General features: G+C 50.2%; 2 protein-coding genes across 2 annotated transcripts; one reads left to right on the top strand and one right to left on the bottom strand.

Moving 5' to 3' along the window:
- Positions 1–4684: 4684 nt before the first annotated feature.
- On the top strand, positions 4685–5835 carry LOC116571508 (small integral membrane protein 15-like; the record flags this gene model as incomplete). The annotated part of the gene is made up of 1 exon (XM_032309467.1): positions 4685–5835. A coding segment is annotated over one exon (348 nt), but the record flags the coding sequence as incomplete, so codon positions are not given.
- A 9801-nt stretch (positions 5836–15636) lies between these two features.
- On the bottom strand, positions 15637–23231 carry LRRC75B (leucine rich repeat containing 75B). Its single transcript, XM_032310074.1, is given in 5 exon segments — positions 15637–17019; positions 18441–18556; positions 19892–20020; positions 22590–22841; positions 22844–23231. Coding segments are annotated over 5 exon segments (1260 nt in total). The 5' UTR covers positions 23081–23231; the 3' UTR covers positions 15637–16493.
- Between the last annotated feature and the right edge of the window lie 215 nt (positions 23232–23446).

Genomic DNA, 23446 nt, shown 5'->3' with positions numbered 1-23446 from the left:
TTGAGTACTCAGAATATTGATCAAGCACAAGAGTGAAAATAACTGAGGCGAAAGAGAGACTCTCAAAGAGTCTCTAAGAGTGATATTTTGCTAAGCTCTCTAATGCTGAGTGTCAGAGAGAACCATCAAAAAGAATTATAACAGCGCCTGGCATAACACAAGGCTGGGAAATGTTCCTGTTCCCACCAGCCAGTTAAAAAAAAAATTCATAGAATATTGGGTAAACCATTGTTTGAAAATGTACCAAGGATTTTGTTTTAATTAGTCATGGTAAAGTGACAGACGTGGAGACAACCGCCTTGAGAAAAGGTGATTACAGTTTCCAAGAGGAGGGAGCATGTCATGCCATTCAGGGTCATGTGAAGAAACCCCAGAGTGAGTCAGGAGGCAATACATGTGAACGGAGAGCATGACCCAGAGACTTTAACTTGGGGTTTCCATAGGGAAGGAATGGGCAAGGTAAGGTAGGCAAGTTTGAGTAAGCTTACAGTTGGTTAATTCAAATAAATTCAGAGGGTTCTGGGCTATAGGTATGTTCTCTAGTTGTCCATACCCTGTCCCTGATGTGACTTAGAATAGAGGAAATACTGGTTTGGTATGTGAGAATTAGGTAAAGGTGGTTGGAGTTACAGGTTGATTAGTAAATTCGTATATGAAAGGCTCACTCTGCAGGTGACTTGTTTACTGTCTAGTAATTAACCAACCCTGGAAGGGCAGTCTCCCAGATTAGCAAGGCCCCAAGACTCAAAAAATCATAAAAATAAATTTTAAAACATTTAAAAAAATTTTTAGGACGTCTGGGAGCCTGCCTCTCCCTCTACCTGCTGCTTCCCATGCTTGTGCTCTCTCTCTCTCTAACAAAAAAATAAAATCTTTGTTTTTTTAAAGATTTTATTTATTTATTTGTCAGAGAGAGAGAGCACAAGCAGGCAGGGTGGCAGGAAGAAGCAGAGAGAGAAGCAGGCTTCCTGCTAAGCAAGGAGCCCTATGCAGGACTCGATCCCCAGGACTCAATTATGACCCAAGCCCAAGGCAGCCACTTAACTGACTGAGCCACGCAGGCATCCCAATAAATAAAATCTTTTAAAAAATTTAAAAAATTTTTTGAACAAAATTTTAAAAAAGATAAGGTATCCAAGAAAATCGTGCCTCATAAGTGAGGAATAATTAGCTCAGGACTGAGCGTCGCTCAGGACCCACATTAACAAATTGTAAATACAAGACTCGAAAGGATCAAACTGTTTCCAATTAGTGTATCCTAGAGCAAAACTCAACAAGATTTACAGGAATATAAAAATACCACACACATTACAAGGTAAAACTCTGGCATCCAATCAAAGATTACCAGTCATGCAAAGAAACAGGAAAACACAACCGTAATGAGAACAGTCAAAGCAGATCCAAAAGTGACCCAATTGTTAGAATAAGCAGAGAAGGACATTAAACATTTTATCTATTTCATATAGTTAGAAAATTAAGAAGCAGGGTTCAGAAGGTTGAGCATCTGACTCTTGATTTCTTTTTTTTTTTTTTTTGAAGATTTTATTTACTTATTTGACAGAGAAATCACAAGTAGACGGAGAGGCAGGCAGAGAGAGAGAGAGGAGGAAGCAGGCTCCCTGCTGAGCAGAGAGCCCGATGTGGGACTCGATCCCAGGACCCCAAGATCATGACCTGAGCCGAAGGCAGCGGCCTAACCCACTGAGCCACCTAGGCACCCTGACTCTTGATTTCTGCTCAGATTTCAGGGTTGTGAGACCAAGCCCTCCTGCCCCCGAGCTGGGCTCTGTGCTCAGCAGGGCGTCTACTTAAGAGTCTCTCTCTTCCTCTCCCTCTGCCCCTTCCTCACGTGTGTACTCTCTAAATACATACATACATACATACATACATACATACATACATAGTATCTTTTTAAAAAGAGGAGAGGCATGCCTGATTTAAAAAGACAGGGAGGGGCGCCTGGGTGGCTCAGTGGCTAAAGCCTCTGCCTTCAGGTCAGGTCATGGTCCCAGGGTCCTGGGATTGAGCCCCGCATGGGGCTCTCTGCTCAGCGGGGAGCCTGCTTCCTCCTCTCTCTCTCTCTCTCTCTGCCTTCCTCTCTGCCTACTTGTGATCTCTGTCAAATAAATAAGTAAAATCTTAAAAAAAAAAAAAAAAGACAGGGGAGGTGAGGGGAATGGGGAAGGGAGGAGAAAGAAGGAAAAGGAGTAAAGGGGAGAAACTTCAAATTGAACTTCTGTGGCTGGATGAGATCAACAGCAGATGAGATACTGCTGAAAAGAAAAGATTAGTGAACTTTATTTATTTTTTTAAAGATTTTATTTATTGGGCGCCTGGGTGGCTCAGCGGGTTAAGCCGCTGCCTTCGGCTCAGGTCATGATCTCGGGGTCCTCGGATCGAGTCCTGCATCGGGCTCTCTGCTCGGCGGGGAGCCTGCTTCCCTCTCTCTCTCTCTGCCTGCTTCTCCGTCTGCTTGTGATCTCTCTCTGTCAAATAAATAAATAAAATCTTAAAAAAAAAAAGATTTTATTTATTTATTTGAGAGAGATCACAAGCAGACAGAGAGGCAGGCAGAGAGAGAGGAGGAAGCAGGCTCCCTGCCAAGCAGAGAGCCGGATGTGGGGCTCGATCCCAGGACTCCGAGTTCATGACCTGAGCCGAAGGCAGCGGCTTAACCCGCTGAGCCACCCAGGCGCCCCAAGATCAGTGAACTTTAAAGCACAGCTGTAGAAACTATCCAAAATGAAATGTAGAGGGGAAAAAAAATGCAAGAGAAAAAAACTGGGAGACAGCTTCAAGACTTCATCTACGCAGAGTTGGAGTTCCTGAGGAGAGGCGATGACAGGGACAGAAAAACTATTTGAAGAGACAATGGCCAAAAACTTTACAAACTTGATGAGAACTATACGCCCACAGATCCAAGAAGCTAAATGAACTTCAAACACAAGAATCATGAAGAAAACAACAACAAAGCTTATCATAACTCAAAACCAGTGAAGAGAAAGCATTTTAAAAAGCAGCTAGAGAAAAAGTATGTTATAATCAAAGGAACAAAGATAAGGATGACATTACTCATTTGAAAGAGTGCAAGCACAAAGATCTTTAAAGTGCTGACAGAAAAGAAAAAACTTGTTAATCTAGTATTCAGTACTTGAGAAAAAGCATCTTTCAAAAATGAAGGCAAAATAAAGATGTTGTATAAGCCTGCTATACAAAATATGATAAAGGACATCCTTTGGGCATTAGGAAAATTATACCAGATGGAAATCTGTTGTCTACACAAAGGAGTAAAGATTGTGTTATGGGGTTTATGACATATGTAAAAGTGAAATGCACAACAATATTAGCATAAAGGCCAAGAAGGAGGAAAGGAAAGCTTGTAAGATTCTTATATTAGAAATAGTATATTATTTGAAGGTAAGATTGTGATAAATATATATAATATAAACCCCAAGCAACTCGAACGAAAGAAGCCAGCACTCAGATGTCCTCAGATGATAAATTGATAAACAAATGTTGTATCCATACAATGGAATATGATTTATCCGTAAAAAGAAATGAATTACTGATCCGTGCTATGAGTGGATGGACTTCGAAAACATGCTAAGTGAAAGAAGCCAGTCATAAAAGGCCATGTATGATTCCATTTAAATGAAATGTTCAGAATAGGCAAACTCATAGAGACAAAACAGATTAGTGGTTGCCACAGACTGGGGAAGTGGGAATAAGGAGTGCCTACTTGATGGCAGTGGGGTTTCTTTTATGGGGTAATAAAAATGTTCCGTAATTAGTGAGGATGGTTGCACAACAGGGATAATGTATTAAAAGCCACTGGATTGTACACTTTAAAATGGTTAAAATGGTGGGACGCCTGGCTGGCTCAGTGGGTACAGTGCATGACTCTTAATCTCTGAGTTGTAAGTTTGAGCCTTATGTTGCGGGCAAAGAGTACTTAAAAATAAAATCTAATAGGGGCGCCTGGGTGGCTCAGTCGTTAAGTGTCTGCCTTTGGCTCAGGTCAAGCCCCGCATTGGGCTCCCTGCTCGGCGGGAAGTCTGCTTCTCCCTCTCCCACTCCCCCTGCTTGTGTTCCCTCTCTTGCTGTGTCTCCATCTGTCAAATAAATAAATAAATAAATAAATAAATAAAATCTTTAAAAAAATCTAATAAAAATGGTTAAAATGGGGAATTTTCTATTATGTGGATGTTACCTCAATAAAAAAAGTTAAGCCAACAAAAAGAGATGTATGATGGATTCATAAATATTCTAAAAGAAGGCTAAAAAAGAGGAAGAGGGTAACAAAGAACAGATCGAACAAATAGAAAATAAATAGCAGGATGATGGGCTGTCAGTAATGGCCTCTCAAGGGGTCCGAGCCCACGGTCCCGGCTGTGACGCAGGGGAGGCTGGTGATGGCCGCTGTGGAGGCTTTGCCCCAGTGCCCAGAAGAGGGAGCCACTTGTGGTCCCGAGGTGTGCTGGAGGCTGAGGGGTGGGAGAACACGGCCCCCTGGGAGTTGTGGCTGGGTAAGGTAGGGAAGGAAGAATGAGTAAGGAGGAAAAAAAAAGGATGGAGGGGACATGCAGATGCCAGTAAAGTACCATCAGCTCTAGCTTCAGAGCTGTGGGCGCCTGGTTTGGGAAACTAGTCCCTTAAGTAAGGAAGATACAGAATTTAAACCTGGTCTCACAAGTGTGTGGTAGAGCCAAAGACAAACAACCAAGGGTCATCTGAAATTGTCCTCTGTTCACTAATAATCTTAGGACAAAGTTGGGGAGCTCACTCTTCAAGCATAAGACTTACAGACAAGCTTGATATAAAGGCTTGGGCTGACTGTGTTGTGAAATGGGCTGCAGAGGACCCGTATAGCCCCCTTACGAAAGCGGTTTCCGCCCTTACTCCATTGTTTCCAGCAAATGTCATACTGTCCCGGAAATTGGCCAGGATGATTGAGGCCAGGCAAAAGGAGCAAAAGAAGAAGCAAAATCGTCAAGAAACTATAGCAGAAGCTAAGCAATTAAAGAAGGACTGAAGGGATGAACAGCATCTCACACCCAGAGGAAAATCACTTGGAAAATTATGCAGCTTTGGAGGGGCCCACTAAGATTTCTTTTCTGGTTTTTATGACAGTGATCTGTAGTAAACAAAGTCTGAGCACATCAAAGAATCATGTTAAGTTGTGACTTCTAGTGCAGCAGCCTCTAGGCTTTGGTGTAGTTGTTGATGATTATTGTAAATTGGCATTTATTATGCTATAAATTCTTTATAACTGACTTAGTCATTTGCCATTTTGCAGTTTATTGTACTGTGAAAACATCCTGTGGAGAATAAGGACTATACATTATGAACTCTATTCAAATAATGGCTTAGAATGGAGTTCTTTTCTGGATGAAAGGAATTGAGAATGTAAAAATCAGAACTATCTTGAGGTGAAAAGTGTGTTTTGGCTAAAAGGCATATAGTATATTAATTACATATTTTATCATTATTGCTTATTTCTTGGAATAGAATCATTTCTGGCTTTCTCAAAGCCAAATATTAACCAATGACTATTTCTGTGTTCTACATTTTTCTCATTTTTTAGCCTTTGAGATACTTATCAGACATTCTGTATTTTTTTAATCTAATTTTATGAAGAATGCTTTTATTGAAAATGTAGAATACCACCTACCGGGTAGAACAAGTTTTGTATTAATGAACACTGCCATTTTCTTAGAGATGTCTTGTTGAGTAAAATAACACTATGACTTAAAGCTTGCAGTAAAGGGACGCCTGGCTGGCTCAGCTGGTTAAGCATCTGCCTTTAGCTCAGGTCGTGATCCCAGGGTCCTGGGATTGAGCTCCACATTGGGTTCCCTGCTCAGTGGGGAGTCTGCTTCTCCCTCTCCCTCTACTCCTCCCCCTGCTGTGTGCTCTCTCTCTATCTCAAATAAATAAATAAAATCTTCAAAAAAATAAAGCTTGCAGTAAAAATGCAAGCCTTGTGGTACTTTGGAAACATTATTCTTTCTTGTGGTAAGTACAAATGTAAATTAGTTAAAATGTCTTATCAGACAATTTGCTAATTATATAGATGCCACTTTTGTGTTTTTTATTCCGTTCTTTGTTTTAATTTATTTAGTAGTGATGTTCTATATGTTGATCAAACAGGTTCATGGTGAAAACTAAAAATTCAAATTTCTTGTAAGAAATTCTTAAAAAGTAAGAAGTCATGTTTCAAGTGGTAAAGAAAGGTTTAACATTTGGGAAGACTTTTTTCATCGTACTAGTAATTGGGTGAAAAGGGTAAATTATGTCAAAATGAGAATGTGTTAAAATTAGAAATAAAGAGCTAAAACATATTTCCTTCAGTTAAGTGGTACAACTAGAACTTTTAGTATTAAACATGGCTTTTAGGGGCGCCTAGGCGGTTCAGTCCTTAAGCGTCTGCCTTCAGCTTGGGTCATGATCCCAGGGTCCTAGGATCAAGCCCACATTGGGCTCCCTGCTCAGCAGGAAGCCCGTTTTACCCTCTCCTACTGCCCTGCTCTTGTTTCCTCTCTCGCTGTCTCTCTCTCTGTCAAATAAATAAATAAGATCTTTAAAAATAAATCTTTTAAAAAAATCTTAAAGTTTTATTTATTTGACAGAGACACAGCGAGAGAGGAAACATAAGCAGAGGGAGTGGGAAAGGGAGAATGTTTTCATAATGTTTTCTTCACCTCTGATAATAAATTTTAAATTACAAAAAATTGTCTAAGAGCTTTAATTTAAAAATGAAACTAGATATTGAAATAAATTTGGGTGCCCAAATGGCTCAGTTGGTAAAGCGTCTGCCTTCTGCCTTCAGCTCCAGTCGTGATCTCAGGGGCCTGGGATCGAGGCCCGCATCAGGCTCCCTGCTCAGTGAGGAGCCTGCTTCTCCCTCTCCCTCTGCTTCTCCCCCTCTGTTTGTGCTCTCTCACTCTTGCTGTCTCTCAAATAAATAAATAAACAAAATCTTAAAAAATAAAATAAAATAAAATAAAGGCGCGCCTGGGTAGCTCAGTGGGTTAAAGCCTCTGCCTTCATGGTCATGATCAGGTCATGATCTCAGGATCCTGGAATCAAGCCCTGCATGCTCAGCAGGGAGCCTGCTTCCCTTCTCTGTCTCTCTGCCTGCCTCTCTGCCTACTTGTGATCTCTGTCTGTCAAATAAATAAATAAAACCTTTAAAAAAAAAAAAAGAAAGAAATTTGATACTTTTTTATAAAGAGAAAAGAATAATGACCTATCAATAACCATTCTAGGGGTGCCTGGGTGGCTCAGTGGGTTAAAGCCTCTGTCTTCGGCTCAGGTCATGATCCCAGGGTCGTGGGATCAAGCCCCACATCGGGCTCCCTGCTCAACAGGGAGCCTGCTTCTCCCTCTCTCTCTGTCTGCCTCTCTGCCTACTTGTGATCTCTGTCTATCAAATTAAAAAAAAAACAAAAACCTTTAAAAAGATTTCAGTGTTGTGAAAAAGCCCAAATGTTCATCGACTGATCAATGGATAAAGAATACATGGTGTATGTATCATCAAAAGGAATGAAATTTTGCCATTTGTAGTGACGTGGATAGAGCTAGAGCGTATTATGCTAAGCGAGATAAGTCAGAGCGAGACAAATACCATATGATTTCACTCATATGTAGAATTTTTTTCTTTTAGGATTTTATTTATTTATTTGACAGAAAAAGAGAGAATTCAAGTAGGGGAGAGGCAGACAGAGAGAGAGGAGGAAGCAGTCTCCCTGCTGAGCAAGGAGTCAGATGCAGGGTTTGATCCCAGGACCCTGGGATCATGACCTGAGCTGAAGGCAGATGCCTAACCAATTGAGCCACCCAGGTCCCCCTCAAATGTGGAATTTAAGAAACAAAGCAGATGGGGGTGCCTGGGAGTCTCAGTCCATTAAGTGTCTGCCTTCCACTCCGGTCTTGATCCCGGGGTCCTGGGATGGAGCCCCACATCAGGCTCCCTGCTCAGTGGGGAGCCTGTTTCTCCCTCTCCCTTGCCTGCCACGCCATCTGCTTGTTCTCTCTCTTTGTTAAATAAATAAATAAAATCTTAAAAAAAAAAAAAAAAGAAAGAAAGAAAGAAAGAAAGAAAAGAAACAAAACAGATGAACAGATGGGAAGGAAAAAAAAAAAACAGAGTGGACAACAAACCATAAGAGACTCTTAATGTTAGAGAACAAACTAGGGTTTGATGGAGGGAGGTGGGTGGAGGATGGGTTAAATGGGTGATGGCTATTCAGGAGGGCACTTATTATCATGAGCACTGATATGTAATGATGAAGCAGTAAATTCTACTCCTGAAACCAGTATTACACTATATACTAACTAACTAGAATTTAAATTAAAAAGCAGTACCCAACTATATGCTACCTGTAAGAAACAAACCTTAAATATAAAGACACAAATAAGTTAAATGTAAAAGGATGGAAAAAGATAATACCATGCTAACAGCTAATCAATCAAAACAAAGCTGGAATAGCTATAGCTAGAATAATATTAGAGAAGTAGGTTTCAGAGTAAGAAATATTACCAGGGGGGCACCTGGGTGGCTCAGTTGATTAAATGTCTTCCTTTGGGTCCGATCATGATCCCAGGGTCCTGGGATCGAGCCCCACATTGGTTCCCTGCTCAGTGGGGAGTCTGATTCTCCCTCTCTGTCCCTTCCCCCAATTTGTGCTCTCTCTCCCTCCCTCTCTCTTTCTCAAAATAAGTAATTAAAATCTTCAAAAAAAAAGAAATATTATCAGAAATAATGGTCATTCCATAATGATGATAGGGTCAGTTAATCAAGGAGCCATAACAATCTTAAACATTTATTTAACTAATAATAAATCTTCAAAATGCATGATGCAAAAAACGCAACTAGAAATAGACAAATATAGTTATAGTCAGGGGTGTCAGTTCCCCTCTCAATAATCCATAGCTCAAGTAAACAGAAAACCAGCAAGGATATAGTAGTCAACTTGATTTTGATTAACACTTAATAGAACCACCCAACAATAGCAGGATTCTCAAGAGCACATTCTTCTCAAGTGCACACAGAACATTTACCAAATTCAAAAGGCTTCAAAGCCACACTAACTATGTTGTCTGACCACAAGGAAATTAAATTAGAAATCATTAGCAGAAAGATCGTTGGAAAATCTCTAAATATTTGGAAACAAAATAACACACTTCTAAGTAACCCGTGGATCAAAGAAAGAACCAAAAGAGAAATAAAAGAGACTTTTATTTTACTCATTGTTTTTAAGATTTTATTTATTTATTTGAGAGAGAGAGAGAGCATGGAATAGGGGCACGTGCTCAAACATGAGCAGGGGGAGGGGCAGAGGGAGAGGGAGACGCAGACTCCCCACTGAGCAGGAAGCCTGATGGCAGGGCCCCAGGATCATGACCTAAGCTGAAGCTTAACCAGCTGAGCCACCCAGGCACCCCTGAACTGACTTTTAAATGGAAACACAATGTATCAGAATTTGTGGGATGTCACTAAAACACAGCTTGGTGGGATGGGGGAGCAGGACCTTTATGGCAGTGTATATCTATATTAGAAAAAAAAGAAAGGTCTCGAGGCACCTGGGTGGCTCAGTGGGTTAAGCCTCTGCCTTCGGCTCAGGTCATGATCCCAGAGTCCTGGGATCAAGCCCTGCATCAGGCTCTCTGCTGAGCAGGGAGTCTGCTTCCCTTCCTCTCTCTCTGCCTGCCTCTCTGCCTACTTGTGATCTCTGTCTGTCAAATAAATAAATAAAATCTTAAAAAAAAAAAAAAAGAATATAGAAAAAGGGGTGCCTGGGTGGCTCAGTGAGTTGGGCCTCTGCCTTCGGCGGGGATCGTGGTCCCGGGGTCCTGGGATGGAGCCCCGCATTGGGCTCTCTGATTGGTGGGGAACCTGCTTCCCTCTTTCCCTCTGCCTGCTTGTGATCTCTCTCTCTCTCTGCCAAGTAAATAAATAGAATCTAAAAAAATAAAAAATAAAAAAAGAATCTAGGGGCGCCTGGGTGGCTCAGTGGGTTAAAGCTTCTGCCTTTGGATCAGGTCATGATCCAGGCTCCTGGGATCGAGCCCCACATCAGGCTCTCTGCTCAGCAGGGAGCCTGCTTCCTCCTCTCTCTCTGCCTGCCTCTCTGCCTACTTGTGATCTCTCTCTCTCTGTCAAATAAATAAATAAATAAATCTTAAAAAAAAAAATCTTGGGGCGCCTGGGTGGCTCAGTGGGTTAAGCCTCTGCCTTCAGCTCAGACCCTTGATCCAAGGGTCCTTGGATCAAGTCCCGCATCGGGCTCTCTGCTCGGCAGGGAGCCTGCTTCCTCCTCTCTCTCTCTCTGCTTGCCTCTCTGCCTACTTGTGATCTCTCTCTGTCAAATAAATAAAATCTTTAAAAAAAAAAAATCTAGAAAAAAGGGCACCTGGCTGGCTCAGTCAGTGGAGCATGTGCCCTTTGATCTTGGGGTTGTGAGTTTGAGCCCCACGTTGGTTGTAGAGATTACTTACAAAAAATAAAAAATAAATTAAAAAAAAAAAGAAGAGCCAATGAAACCTAAAGTAAGCAGAAGAAAAGAAATAAAGATCAAAATGGATATCAATGAAATAGAAAACAGACAACCATAGAGAAAATCAAGATCATAAAATTGATAAACCTCTAGTCAGACTGATGAGGAAAAAAACCCACAATTACCAGTCTTGGGAATGAGAGAGAGGACTACTACAGATTTTACAGATATAGAAAGGGAATATTATGAAATATTTTATGCCAATAAATTCAATAACTTAGATGAAATGGACAAATTTCTTAAAAAATCCAAAGTACAAATACTTACTCAAAGCGAGAATCATCCCAGTAGACCAACGAGCCGCCCCCAAATACTTACTCAAGAAGTAACTAACCTGAATAGTCTCATATCTATTAAGGAAACTGGAATTGTAGTTGAAAACCATCTACAAAGAGAACTCCAGACCCATGTGGCTTCACTGAGAAATTTTACCAAATATTTAAGGAAGAAATAATACCAATTCTCCATAAACTCTTCGTAAAAAATTGAAGGGAATAACTTCTCAACTCATTCTACGAGACCAGCATTACCCTGATAAGCAAAACCAGGCAGGCAAAGATATTACAAGAAAAGAAAACCATAGTGAGGGGTGCCTGGGTGGCTCAATGCATTTAGCCTCTGCCTTTGGCTCTGGTCATGATCTCAGGGTCCTGGGATTGAGCCCCCACATCGGGCTCTCTGCTCAGTGGGGGGCCTGCTCTCCCTGCCCACTCCCCAGCCCCGCCTGCCTCTCTCTGCCTACTCGTGATCTGTCTGTCAAATAAATAAACAAAATCTTTAAAAAAAGAAAAGAAAAGAAAAGAAAACCATAGTGAGATACTACTACCCAAGAGAAAAGGAGATATATGTTCATGCAAAACCTTGTACATGAATATTCATAGCAGCTTTATTTGTAACTGCTAAACACTGGGAACAACCCAATGGAGGTACGTCCATCCAATAAAATACGATTAAGAGGAACTACTGGCATATATAACATCGTGCGAGTCTTAAAATAATTGCGCTGAATGAAAGATAAAAGAGTACACCCCATACTAGTCCACATTTCTAAACTTCCACATAACTAAAACTAAAGAGGTGTCTAGCTGGCTCAGTTGGAAGACTGTGTGACTCTTGATCTCGGGGATCGTGAGTTCAAGCCCCACATTAGGCGTGGAGATTACTAAAAGTATAAATAAACCAAAACAACAACAACAACAGCAAAAAACTCCACTAAACTCTCTAGAAAATGGAACTAATCTAACAGGAGAGCAAGCAGGTCAAAGTCACTCCTGCTGGGGAGGGAATGGGTAGGGAGAGATAGGAAGGATTCACTGTCAGGGGGCACAAGGAAACTTTTGGAAATGACAGACATCTTCACTGTCTTGATTGCAGTGGCGGTTTCATGGAAGTCAAAGTGTACCATACTGTACACTTTTAATTGTAACACTTGTTGGGGCACCTGGTTGGTTCAGTTGGTTAAGTGTCCTGACTCTTGGTTTCCACTCAGGTCATGATCTCATGGGCCGTGAAATGGAGATTGAGCCCCTGTTGGGCTCTGCGCTCAGTGGGGCGTCTGCTTGAAGAGTCTCTCCCTCTGCCCCCCCCCACGTGCCACGCAAGCAAGCACACACACACGTGCATGCGTTCTCTCTCTCTCTAAAAAATTTAAAATAATAAATAGATCCCCCCAAAATATCGTAATGCTTATTATGTCCACTTTATTAGATTTCAGTTGTACTGCAATGAAGGATTACTTAAAAATACAATACAGTTTTGGGGGCACCTGGGTGGCTCGGTCGGTTAAGTGCCTGACTCTTGATTTCGGCTCTGGTCATGATTTCAGGGTCCTGATACTGAGCCCGGAGTCGGATTCTGTGCTCAGCTCCAAGTCGGCTTGAGATTCTCTCTCTCTCCTTCTGCCCCTCCCACACTCACATGCGTGTGCGCTCTCTCTCTCTCTCGAAATAAATAAATCTTTTTTAAAAAATTAAAAAATAGGGACTTCCTGGGTAGCTCAGTGGGTTAAGTGGCTACCTTGCGCTCAGGTCATGATCCTGGGGCCCTGGGATTGAGTCCCCCAACAGGCTCCCTGATCAGCGGGGAGGCTGCATCTCTCTCTGCCTGCCACTCCCTCTCCTTGTGCACTTGCTCTCTCTGACAAATAAATACATAACGTCTCTTTAAAAAAATAAAAATTAAAAATACCGTTTTAAGAAATTAAAATTGAAGTATACAGTTGGGAAAGGAAATACTGGTTTTCACTGATGATTGGCAACTATCCCTAAGAGAGAGGAGGAAGTGTGTCTTCCTCTCCTTCCAAGAAACCAGAGAAAAACCTCTGTGCTAGGCTGATATCAAACACTGGGTTCAGCTGCCAGAGATTTTGGATTTTTTTTTTAATTTTTTTTTTTTTTTTTTTTTTGACAGAGAGAGATCACAAGTAGGCAGAGAGGCAGGCAGAGAGAGAGAGAGAGAGAGGAGGAAGCAGACTCCCTGCTGAGCAGAGAGCCCGATGCGGGACTTGATCTCAGGACCCTGAGATCATGACCCAAGCTGAACGCAGCGGCTTAGCCCACTGAGCCACCCAGGTGCCCGAGATTTTGGATTTTTAAGATGAAGACTCAGCAGAGGCTGACATTTGCTGTAAACTCCTATCAGATGCACCGTATCTGGGCTAACTATTCTCCCTTCTGGGACAGAAAAGAAGTTCCCAAGTGTTGGTCACAGAGGTCCTGTGGAGCACAGGTATCTTTCCTACATGTCTCCCTTTGATGCTCTGAACATCCTGGCAAGGCAGGTTTAGACTTGAGGAGGCTGATGCCCAGGGAGGGGAAGGCACCTACAGTTGTCCCAGGCAGACTGTCAGAAGTGGGAGCCGATCCGGCATGCCACCCCCCACCCCCGCCCCCGAGTACAGGGCTAGGCTTCATTCAGCCCGTTGAGTACTTCGGAACCCACTCCCCATCTGTCCCTTTCAATCCTGGAGAAGGGCAAAGCCTGCATCCTCACCGTCCTCACCGCTGCCTCTCTGCCCATTTTGCATGCAAAGAAACAGGCTCAGGGAGCTCCTGATTGGTCTTGTGCTAGGGAGAGTGTGGCCGAGGGTCTCTCCCACTACAGGACAACTGCCATCAAAACCTGTGGTCTCCTGTGTCAAATCCTCAGCCCCTCGGATAGCTGTGGGACAGGCAGCATCAGGCAGGCGTTAGCATCACAGACAAGGCGGGCCTCCTGGCTCACACCCTGGCTCCTCCAGTTTCTAGCTCTTTACCTTGGATGGATCACTTAACCTCTCCATGTGTCAGCTCCTTACCTGTAAGTGTGAAGAGAATTCAAGGAATGTGAAGCCATCAGAACAGTACCTGGCCCACGGAAAGGCTACAGGAGTGCTCTCTCTAAATAAAGGGCTTCAGCTTTGCCTAGTTCTGAGGGTCTGGGCCCCTGCCATTCCCAGCCAGGGAGCCCAGGGTGGAGGCCCCTGTGACGCTGAAGAGGGCCTGCCCTGTGCCTCCCTTCCCCCACGCAGCAGGCACTTTCCAGACTTTGTCATGCTCTCTCCAGCAGGATAAGGGGGGGCGTGGTTCACCTAGTTCCCAAGATGAAGGAACAGGCCCCAAGAGGACACCACCATGGGTGACAGGGCTGTGACCAGCGGAGCCTAACTGCCTCCAAGACTGGGCCTGGGGCAGGCCCATCTACTGCCTCTTGGGTCTGGAACTCAGGCTGGAGCCCACCTGGCGGGGGCTCTCTGCCCACCAACCTTCATGGCACAAGCCCCCTCCTCCTGGAGTGTCCCTGCCTGTAGTGTAGCCGGTGGCCGTGAGGCCCTGACGGCAGGGCCCATGAAGGGGCTGCGGACACCTGCCTGGCAACAAGGCCAACCCTCTTCTCTTGAGCTGGTTTATGCTCGAGCTCAGCTATTGCATCGCGTGCCTCCGTCTGAGAGGCGGGGAGATTGAGACCAGCTGCCGCCGCCTGGATTCTCCCAGAGCTCGCCCGGTGACACCCTGCTCAGGTCGTCACACCATTCTGGTAGGAGTCTCTCCCAGCAGCGACGTTGCAGGTTTGTGGGCTGGACTGGGGCCAATGGTGGGCAGGGAGGAAGGGGGGCAGGAGGGTGGCGGGGGGAGAGCTTGGCGCCTCTCCAGCAAGGAATCGCAGGAGAACACGGCTGCTTGCCTGTGACGGACTCACCAGCCTGCCCAGTACAAAGCTGGCTTCTCCATCTTTCTCCTCTCCGCGGGCCCTTTCATCTCCCATTCCTCTTTGCCTTGCTCTGGGGAGCCTGAGCCCCTTGTTCTGGAGTGAGGGCACCGGAGACACTTCTGTGGCTCCCAAGCTAATGGGCAGGCCCATGTCTTTAAAACAAGGAGGACCGAGAGGGCCAGGCCCCCAGGATGGAGGGCTAAGAGCTGGAAGGGACTACGGAGAGCCAGCCCTATTTAACACAGAGGGGAAAAGGAGAGCCCCAAGGCCGGGAGAGAGGAGGCCCTGGCCAGGTCCCAACAGCAAGTCAGAAGCAGAGCTGGGCTGAACCTGGTGTTTTCACACACTTCCCACCACCTCCAGATAGGGGTTCCTCCAAAAGCAGCCAGGCTGGCAGGGGCCTGTCCTCGGGGTGGGCGGGTAGCAACAGAGAGGGTGCTTTCTTCTTCCCCACGTCTTGCCTGGTCCTAGGACCCAGCACCATGCCGTCCTCACCCTTCTTGGCCATCTCATTTCTGGCCCAAGAGACTGTTGTATATCTGGCCGACCTGGAATCCATGCTGACTCATGGTCCCCCCGTGGGCGCAACTGTGGAAGGTCAGTTGGTGGGCCTGGGTATGCAGGCCCAGGGAGAAGCCCCACCTTCTCTTTGGCCCGGGGGCCTTCTCTCCCCCATCAGGTCTCTCCTCATCTGTGAGGATCCCCATTGCCCCAGACCTGACCTGGCTCTGCATGGGAGACTTGGGCTGCTGACTTCCCCACTCTGGGACTCAGTTTCCCCCAGGACCTCTTTAAATTTCTTCCTTGTCTTTGCCCTGCCCAACTCCTAGCTGGGCTGTACTCCAGCCCTCCACACAACACTGGGGGCGGGGTGGGGCAACCATGGCTTTAGGCTCTGATCTGGAGCCTGCTCTGATGGTCCTTGGGGAGAGGGAAGATAGCCCCGGCTGGGAACAGCTACCCCTGGGGCAACCCTATGAACACTCCACCCCCAATCTCTTGCTCCTGGTTGGGCCCACCTCCACCTCCTGCGTGCTTTCTTGGGGTCCACCCGAGGGAAGGACGGTGCACATGGGCCTTCAGGCCCTGGAGGGAACACACAAACTCTTTGTCTCTGGTCTCAGGTACCTTCTAAGCCCCCAGAGTTACCCACTAGGTACAGGGAGCCTTGGGAGTTGGTACTAGGGGTGGTGGGCAGCACTCAACCTGCGGGAGATGAACCTTGCCTCCTCTCAGTGCAGTCTTGTCCCCAGCCCCGGGGGTCCTGGGCTCAGGCACAAGATTACTGTGGGACTCTCTTCTGAGCTTTGCCCCTCTGTGGCCTCCCCATTTGCTCCTCTCTGGGCCCCACACAGATGTGATGGTCAGGTCCTTGGCGGCCTCCTCTAACTCCCCAGCCCACAGATGGACCCGACCCCACACCTGGGTGTCTGCCCAGGGAGCACCTGGAGGAAGTCAGTGTGTGCTGGGTCCCTCTCTTTCAGGTGACTCTTTGGCCACCCCTTCTCCCGACTCCAAAAGCAGGGCTGGCACTAAGTGGCCCTGAGGTCCACGGTGCAGAAAGGCTGAGGCGGAGGAGGGCATCACCATTTACTGCAGGATGGGCCCAGCAGGTGCTGAGGGAAGCCTGACACTCCATCCCAGGCTGAGCATGTACGCTGGATCCCTGGAGGCCTGGAGGGCCTCCATCGCCCCCATCCCCCGTGCCTAGGAGCATTGGCCCTCTGGTGGGAGGTGGGTGGTGGGTCACCTCATGCAGCAGGCCTGGGGCTCAGATCCTGGCCCAGTGGCTGCAGAACCCCAGGTGGAGGCAGCAGAGCCGGCCCCAGCCACGCCACCCTCGGGCTCAAGGTCCAGGCCCTCGTAGATGGTGGGGAGTGAGGTGCGCTGGCTGAGCCGCCGGCGCAGGCCGACCAGTAGGGGCTGGGGCAAGGAGGCCACATCCACGTTGTTGCCCAGGTCCACCCAGGCCAGCGCGGGGAACTTGGCAGAGTCCTTGATGGCCTCGGTGAGCTCGCGCGCAGTGGCCCTGGTCAGCCTGTTGCCGTTGAGCAGGAGCTGGGTGAGGTGAGGCAGTGACCAGAGGCTGGGCAGCAGCAGGCGCAAGAGCTCATCGCTCAGCCCCGTGAAGCTCAGGTCCAGCACCGTAAGCCCGGCTCCCTGGCTTCGCAGGTAGCGGGTAATGTGTTGCACGTCCCGTGCGGAGAGTGGGATCCCCGAGAGGTTCACGGTCTCCCCCGCCAGCTGAGTCATCTGGAGACTGCTCTTGAGGCTGTGGGAAGGTGGCAGGCAAGGATGGATTGAGCAAGGGTCCACGGCCCAGGCAAGTCCCCACTGGCTGCAGAGAGCGACCCGTCGGGGCAGCCCACCAGGTGGTAGGGGGACTGGGCCCTGCAGTCAGGCTGCACTGGGGTCCAACAGCTACTTCCTACATGGGTGGCCATGGGCAATTCTTGGAACCTCTCTGAGCCTCAGTTTCTCCTTTGGTGAAAAGGGGACCTGGCTGTTGTGAGGAATAAACATCCAGATGTTAAGCTTCCCTAATCCGTTATTATTACAAAAACCTACTGCGTGCCTGGGTCGCCACATCTGTTATATCTAGAGTAAGAACGATGATCCCATTCTGCAGAGGGGCGAATGATGCTCAGAGAGGTGACGGGACTCTTCCATGGTCACATACCACTAAGAGGGAAGCCAAGTCTTCAAAATGAGGGGCTCTGACTCCGGAGCCCACACCTTTTTTCCCACGCCTCCTCCAAGATCGATCCTTTGTGGGTAAAGATAGATGTTCCTATGAGGGTGACAGGCTATCAGGCTAGTCCCCCCGGCTTTGGGGACTAGAGGATAGGTCCAGAGTAGCAAGAGAGGAGGTGTTGGTAGGTGAAGGGCCCCCGTGTTCTAAGCTGGAAAGGAAGTTTAGAGACCGAGAAGAGTCCCACACCACCCCCGGAACCCCCTCTGGGTCTCTCTTGTCATGTGAATATGGCCTACTATGCAGGGAGGCAGCGGGACCAACTCCAGTGTCCTCACTCAGCATGGCAGGGAACAACCCCATGGGCTCTGGGCTCGTCATGAGCCATCAGGCTCGAAGGATGAGGAAGCAAGCAAGGGAGAGCACTGGGGCTGCGGTTCTGGGTCCCTGGACCTGGGTGTCTGCAGCCAGTCCTTAGGCTGCATCTGGCCAAGGAGCTGTGATGGAGTGACTGGGAGGGGGACCCACAGCAGAGCAAGCTCTCAGGATGGCTATGGAAGCCTTCACTTCAGGCAGCCTGGCAAAGGCTTTTCAAAGAGCTCTAGGTAAATCAGGGTCAGGGGTGGTCTGGGGCAAGCCACCTTGCCTCTCCCAACCTCAGTTTCCTTTCCTGCGAAATTGGCATCATGAGCCAGAATCTGTCCCCTCGCAGCCTGTTGACAGGATCCAGCGGATGTCTGCTGAGCTCACCTTGGCCCTGGGGTCGGGGCCAGGCCCTATGACAGGCTAGGGATTCAGGGGCAAGTGCGCGGCAGGAGGCAGGTCACACAGAGGGTTGCAGCTAGACTTGGGAAACATTCCAGAGCTTCGATGCGGACAAGGGTGAGGGGCTCACTGGGGAAGGGCTTAGGGCCCAGCTGCCTGCTGAGCTGCCTCGCCATGTTGGCCTAGAAAGGGACGCTAAGGGGCCACAAGGTAGGGCTGTGGCTAGGCTCCCTTACCAGCTCTGAGTCTTCCTCCGGGGCAGGCTGGACCCCCGCTGCCGCTTGGAGTGAGGGGTGAGGTGGTAGATGAGCTGGCGGCAGATCTTATCTGAGGACTTCCAGAGCTCATAGTCCTGTTGGGGGGCAGTGTTGTCAGGGTGAGGCTGAGCCCCATCCCTCCCCCGTCATGGGCCTTGGGGATCCAAGTGTGTGCCCCAGCACATGACTCATCATGGATCACTGAGCTGCCCACTAGCCTCCCCCGCCCACCCCCCACCCTGGCTGTAGCCTGGCTCAGAGCCAGGGGAGGCTGCCCGCTGGTAACTGGACAGGCTGGTCTGAGGCCCGCAGTGCCCGGCGGGAGGAAGCTCAGACAATGGGCCCTTGTTCCCTGTCCTCAGGCCCAAGGCCAGTGTCTCGGGCTATCAGCCGGCTCCCTGCCCACCCTCAGCGCTCCCCGGGGGACTCGCCACCAGGGGAGGCAGGCCTGGGCCCCTCCAGGGAGCCCTGCTCCACTGACGCCACCCTCAGGGAATGGGAACCAGCCAGGTCAGCATGCTCTTCTTCCTCTCACTCTCCAAGCCTGCCTGTGGGGTCTGGGTCTGGGCTGCCAGCGCTGGGAGGGTTCATGGTTATGGTACCACCACTTGGATCTCTCCCGGGCCAAGGTGGGCTCTCGTAGAGACCTAGCTCAGAGGACAAACAGGGATGCTCTGCTTTCCGTGGAGCTGACACTGAGCACACTCCGCCATCCAGCACATTCTTTATCCCGTTCCTCTGTCAATAGTGCGTATGCACAGTAGCAGCAAGCCCTGCCTGTCGCTGTGTGGCTCTTGGCTAGCTTCAGAACCCCTGGGGACCACTGCGTATAGATGCAGAGGTCTGGAGCTGGCTGCGCCCATAGCGGGCACCCTTGTTTCACACAGAGACTCACTGTGACTGAGGGGTGGTGGCTGTGTCAGGGGCACAGCATGGGAAGGATGCTCATGGGAAGGATGTTGCCAGGTGCCCCCAGAGCGGGGTTTGGAGTGGATGTGGTGGTTTGGGAGAAGGGGAATGGAGGCCCCAGGTGTATCCATACAGGATGGGGACACGTGGATGGGGGTTCCAGCCCAAGGTGGCTCTTTTCTGGCCCCAGGAGCTCAGAAGCTGGGAGTTTGTATCCATCAGCAGATTTGTCAGAACATTCTATGTCCCAGTGTCCCTGTGTGGTGTTCTGTCTGGGTCCCAGGTCCTGGAGCCCAGGAAGCAGGTCTACCCAACATATGACTTTTGGAGAGTAGGAAAGTACAGCTCACGTGTGTTCCTAGTACACTGAACCTGGCCGTAGGTCCCAGTGAGGGACATTAACCCACTTAAGGCCTTGAAGCAAGCCAGATGAGGACGAGGCTCCTAGCCCCTAGCCGTGGGCGCTCCTGGTCCCTGTTAGCTGCGTTGCCCAGTCTGAGGTCCGTGTCTACAGGCCTCACCGTTTTGGGGCACTGCAGGTCCCGGGCCAGGTTCACAAGCAGGTCATGGGAGATGGGGTCCACCAGATTGAGGAAGGCCACATTCCTGTAGAGGATGTCGGTGAGGAGGGTCCCCTCGAGGCCCAGGTCCTGTGAGTGGTGAGGAGAGTTGAGTGAGCGGAGTCAGGCTCTCCCTTCTCCAGGCCCCCATCCAAGCCAGCCCCTCACATCTGTTCCCCTCTCTCAGGCTCCCTCCTTGATGCTTGGTGGAGTCTCTTCCCAGGCGGCAGTGGGCCTGCTGTCCAGGGGCAGTGGGGACCCCTTGGAAGAGGAAAGTGTCAGTGCATCGGGCCCTTCAGGGAGGTGCTAAGGAGGTTCTAAAACCCTTAGACTGTTTTCCCTGGAGGGGAAACATGGTACTGTGACACCTGCCACCTCTGGGGTTGGGCTTATCTGGAGGGCCCTTTGGGGGCTTCTCTGATAACCCCCCAGTGCCGCTGTCCTCCAGCATTCCTTCCGGACCCTTTGCCTCTCTTCCACCTATTCCCAAACTCTCCGAGTTCTGGCTGCAATCTGTTTGCTGACAGGTGCAGGGCCCTTTGTGGGGGACGGACCTCTCTCTCTGTTCAGATGTCCGAAAGGCAGCTCGGACTGGCCGTGTTCACCTCCTGCCTTGAAGTTGGCATTGCCTCCTGTGCCCCCCAGCTCAGTAAAGGGCATCACCATCCCCACCATCCCAGCACTCAGGCAGGAGCCCAGAACCACCCTGCACTCTTCCCTCACCCTTCTCTGCCCAGCTCTCCCTCCCTACTGCTCAAGGAGCTTCAGGCCTTTCTCCCTAACAGCCTCCTCCTGGGCCTGTTGCCTCCCAACAGCCACCTACTTCCAACCCTTGGGCTGCCAGAGCCAGCTCCAGGAAACACATACCTAAGCTCGACCCTTAACCCCTTTGGTGGAGACCAAATGCTCTCGTATAACACTAGAGACTCAGGCGCAGCCTGGCCTTCCCACCCTCCGCAGCCCCCCAGTCTCTTTCTCTGGCCTCCATGTCTCCTACCCCTCACAGAGACATCACCACTGGGCCTCTGGCCTGACCTGGCCTCCCTGCCTTCAGTCCTTCAGACCTCCCATAGGCCTGGTCTGGCACTGAACACCCTTTTAGAGTGTATTCTGACAAGCTGATGGGACAGGTGCAGCCAGGAGGGGCCTCCAGACCCCTGGGTCCTCCCCAAGCCAGAGAGTGAGACCCTCTGTGCATAAGCCCCCTGTGCACAGGAAGATAGGCCAGGTGGGAAGGCCCAAGGACCATAACTGCAGAGTCCCCACGGTTTGTGGGGCTGGATAGCCCCCTCTCTGGATGGGAAGCCTGACCTCTGAGACACGAGGGGGCAACATAGCTGGTTTCCCGGCTTTAAAAAAATGTTCTGCTGGCACCTTGGGCTCCGGATACCGACAAAGATCTGTACCTCTGGATGGTCTAGCTGGTTGGGTGCTGCTTTGCTGTTTTCATTTTAAACACCATTCAAGTTACAAATGCCAGCTAGGGAAGATCTAGAAGAGAGGGCTAGCTGGTGAGCCCAAGCTGACCCATACAGGGCCCCAGTCGCACAGCCAGCCTTCTGCTGGTCTGGACAGCTCCTCTTAAAGGGCCAGCCCCACCTTTCCAGCCCAGTGAGCCTAGATAAAGGAAACTCAGTGCATCAGGGGGTGGGGCTGGGAGACTAGAGGTTGGGCTCCGGCCTCAGCTGCCCCCTAATTTTCTTGGTGGCCATAGGCTTGCCACTGTTCTCCAAGCCTCAGTTTCCCTTCTGTAATCATCTACCTGCAGGCCAAACACCTGCATGGCTGATTTCAGATTCCAGGACGGGGCATGTTGGGGCAGCAGCTGCTGTGGAGGGTGGGGACATGGCCAGAGAGGAAAGTGGCTTGCCCAGTGTTGATGCTGGGACCAGAACCCATGTCTCCTAGGGCATCCCAGGCTGGCTCAGGTACCCGGTGTGTGTGCGACCAGAGGTGCACTCCCCCACCCCCACCCAAGTCCAGATGTGCTGTTGTGATGTACAGATGCTGGTTTATGTACTCAATGGGCGTGATCTGCCTATCAGGAGGACGGGTGGTGTGAGTTGTCGCTGCCGTAATGTCACGGCGAGGTGGCACCGGCTGACCAGCTGGGCTGACACTTTCTGGGGGTCCTCTCTCCAGGGTGCTGTGCAGTGAGTGCCTCCCTTCACCCTGGAGAAGCCAGGAGCTGTCCTCTTCCCCTTGCCCCTCAGTAAGACGTCGTCCCCCTCCCTCCACTCCCTTGCCGCTCCTCCCAGCCCTACTCTTCTCCTGCCAAGGCCTGAATCTGGGTTCTCAGCTCCAGGCTTGGGGCTCCCTCAACACACACAACTGACCTCTCCAACCCCGGAGAGGTGGACTGCAGTCACGATCCCCGTCTCCACACTCACAGCCCCCAGCCCACCCGCGCAGCCGCGCCGGCCTCCACCCCAGCCCATTGCTTTCCGTGCCTCGCCCTCTCGCCCAGACAAGACCCTTCAGCCGGTCGCACCCTTCCCTTCGGAACCCTCCCGGCCCGCGCACGCAGTCTGGGGCCAGCCCTGTCTCCCGCGCCCCGGGCCAGCTACGCAGCACCTCCCGGCCCCTTCCAGGCCCGCAGCCCGCGGCTCCTGGCCCCTCCCCGGCCTCCAGCCCCGGGTCGGCCCGCTCCTTCTCTCGCCTGGCGCAGGAGGCGCAGTAGCTGCCGGGCGCGCTCGGGCCGCCGCTCACGGAGCATGGACTGGATCTCGCGGAGCCAGCGCACCCGGCGCTCAAAGGGCGCGGGCCCGCACCCCGCCGCCGCCCCGGCTTCTGAGCCCGCCTCGGGTCTGGTCCGCCGGCCCAGCCGCGCCCCCATGGCCGCAGAGCTGCCGGCGCGGAGCTGGAGGGAGTCCCAGCCGTCTGCGCACCGCCCCCGGCCCCGCCCCGCCCCGGCCGGGGCTGCAGCGGGTGAGGAGCTCGGGATCTGGTGGTGCGCGCCCGGGCGGGGCCGCAGCAGTGGAAGGGAGGGGGGCTTCCTGCTGGGCGCCCCCGCCCCGGAGCTCCCAAGCACTCGGTTCGGGAGGTCTCGCTAGGGCCCGCGCTGGAATGGGCGCCGGAGCTATGTGGCCAGAGCCCGGAGCGTTTGGGGGAGGCGCTGAGCCGGGGCCGGACGAGGTGGCGCTTGGCCATGGCCTCCGTGCTGACTGTGGAACAGTCGCTTCGGTGGTGCAAAGAGCACTGGACTCGGAGTCAGGGCGGGATTCCGTTGCCAGCCTTAGGCAGTGCCATCACCTGCCTTCAGGAATTTCCCTGGCAGTGGGCGATTGTAGTAACTGACCTGTCCACCAGCATAGATGTTCCTGCTTGACAAATATTTACTACCCCTCCCTGCCTGGCTGGGGGCAACCCTGGGCAGGCTAGGTGATGCGGGCTCCCTGTGACCCAGGCCTGGGAGACTGGGGGAATGAAGAGTGCTGGTTAACCCGAAGGGCTAACTCTGGGCGGGCTGGCAGCGGGTCAGTTGCACCTGCCCCAGGCTTCGGTCTCCCAGCTTGA

This window comes from Mustela erminea, chromosome 13 (genome assembly GCF_009829155.1).
Source record: "Mustela erminea isolate mMusErm1 chromosome 13, mMusErm1.Pri, whole genome shotgun sequence".
Lineage (NCBI taxonomy): Eukaryota > Metazoa > Chordata > Mammalia > Carnivora > Mustelidae > Mustela > Mustela erminea.
The sequence above is the reverse complement of the archived record's forward strand: the minus strand, read 5'-3'. Positions and strand labels throughout refer to the sequence as shown.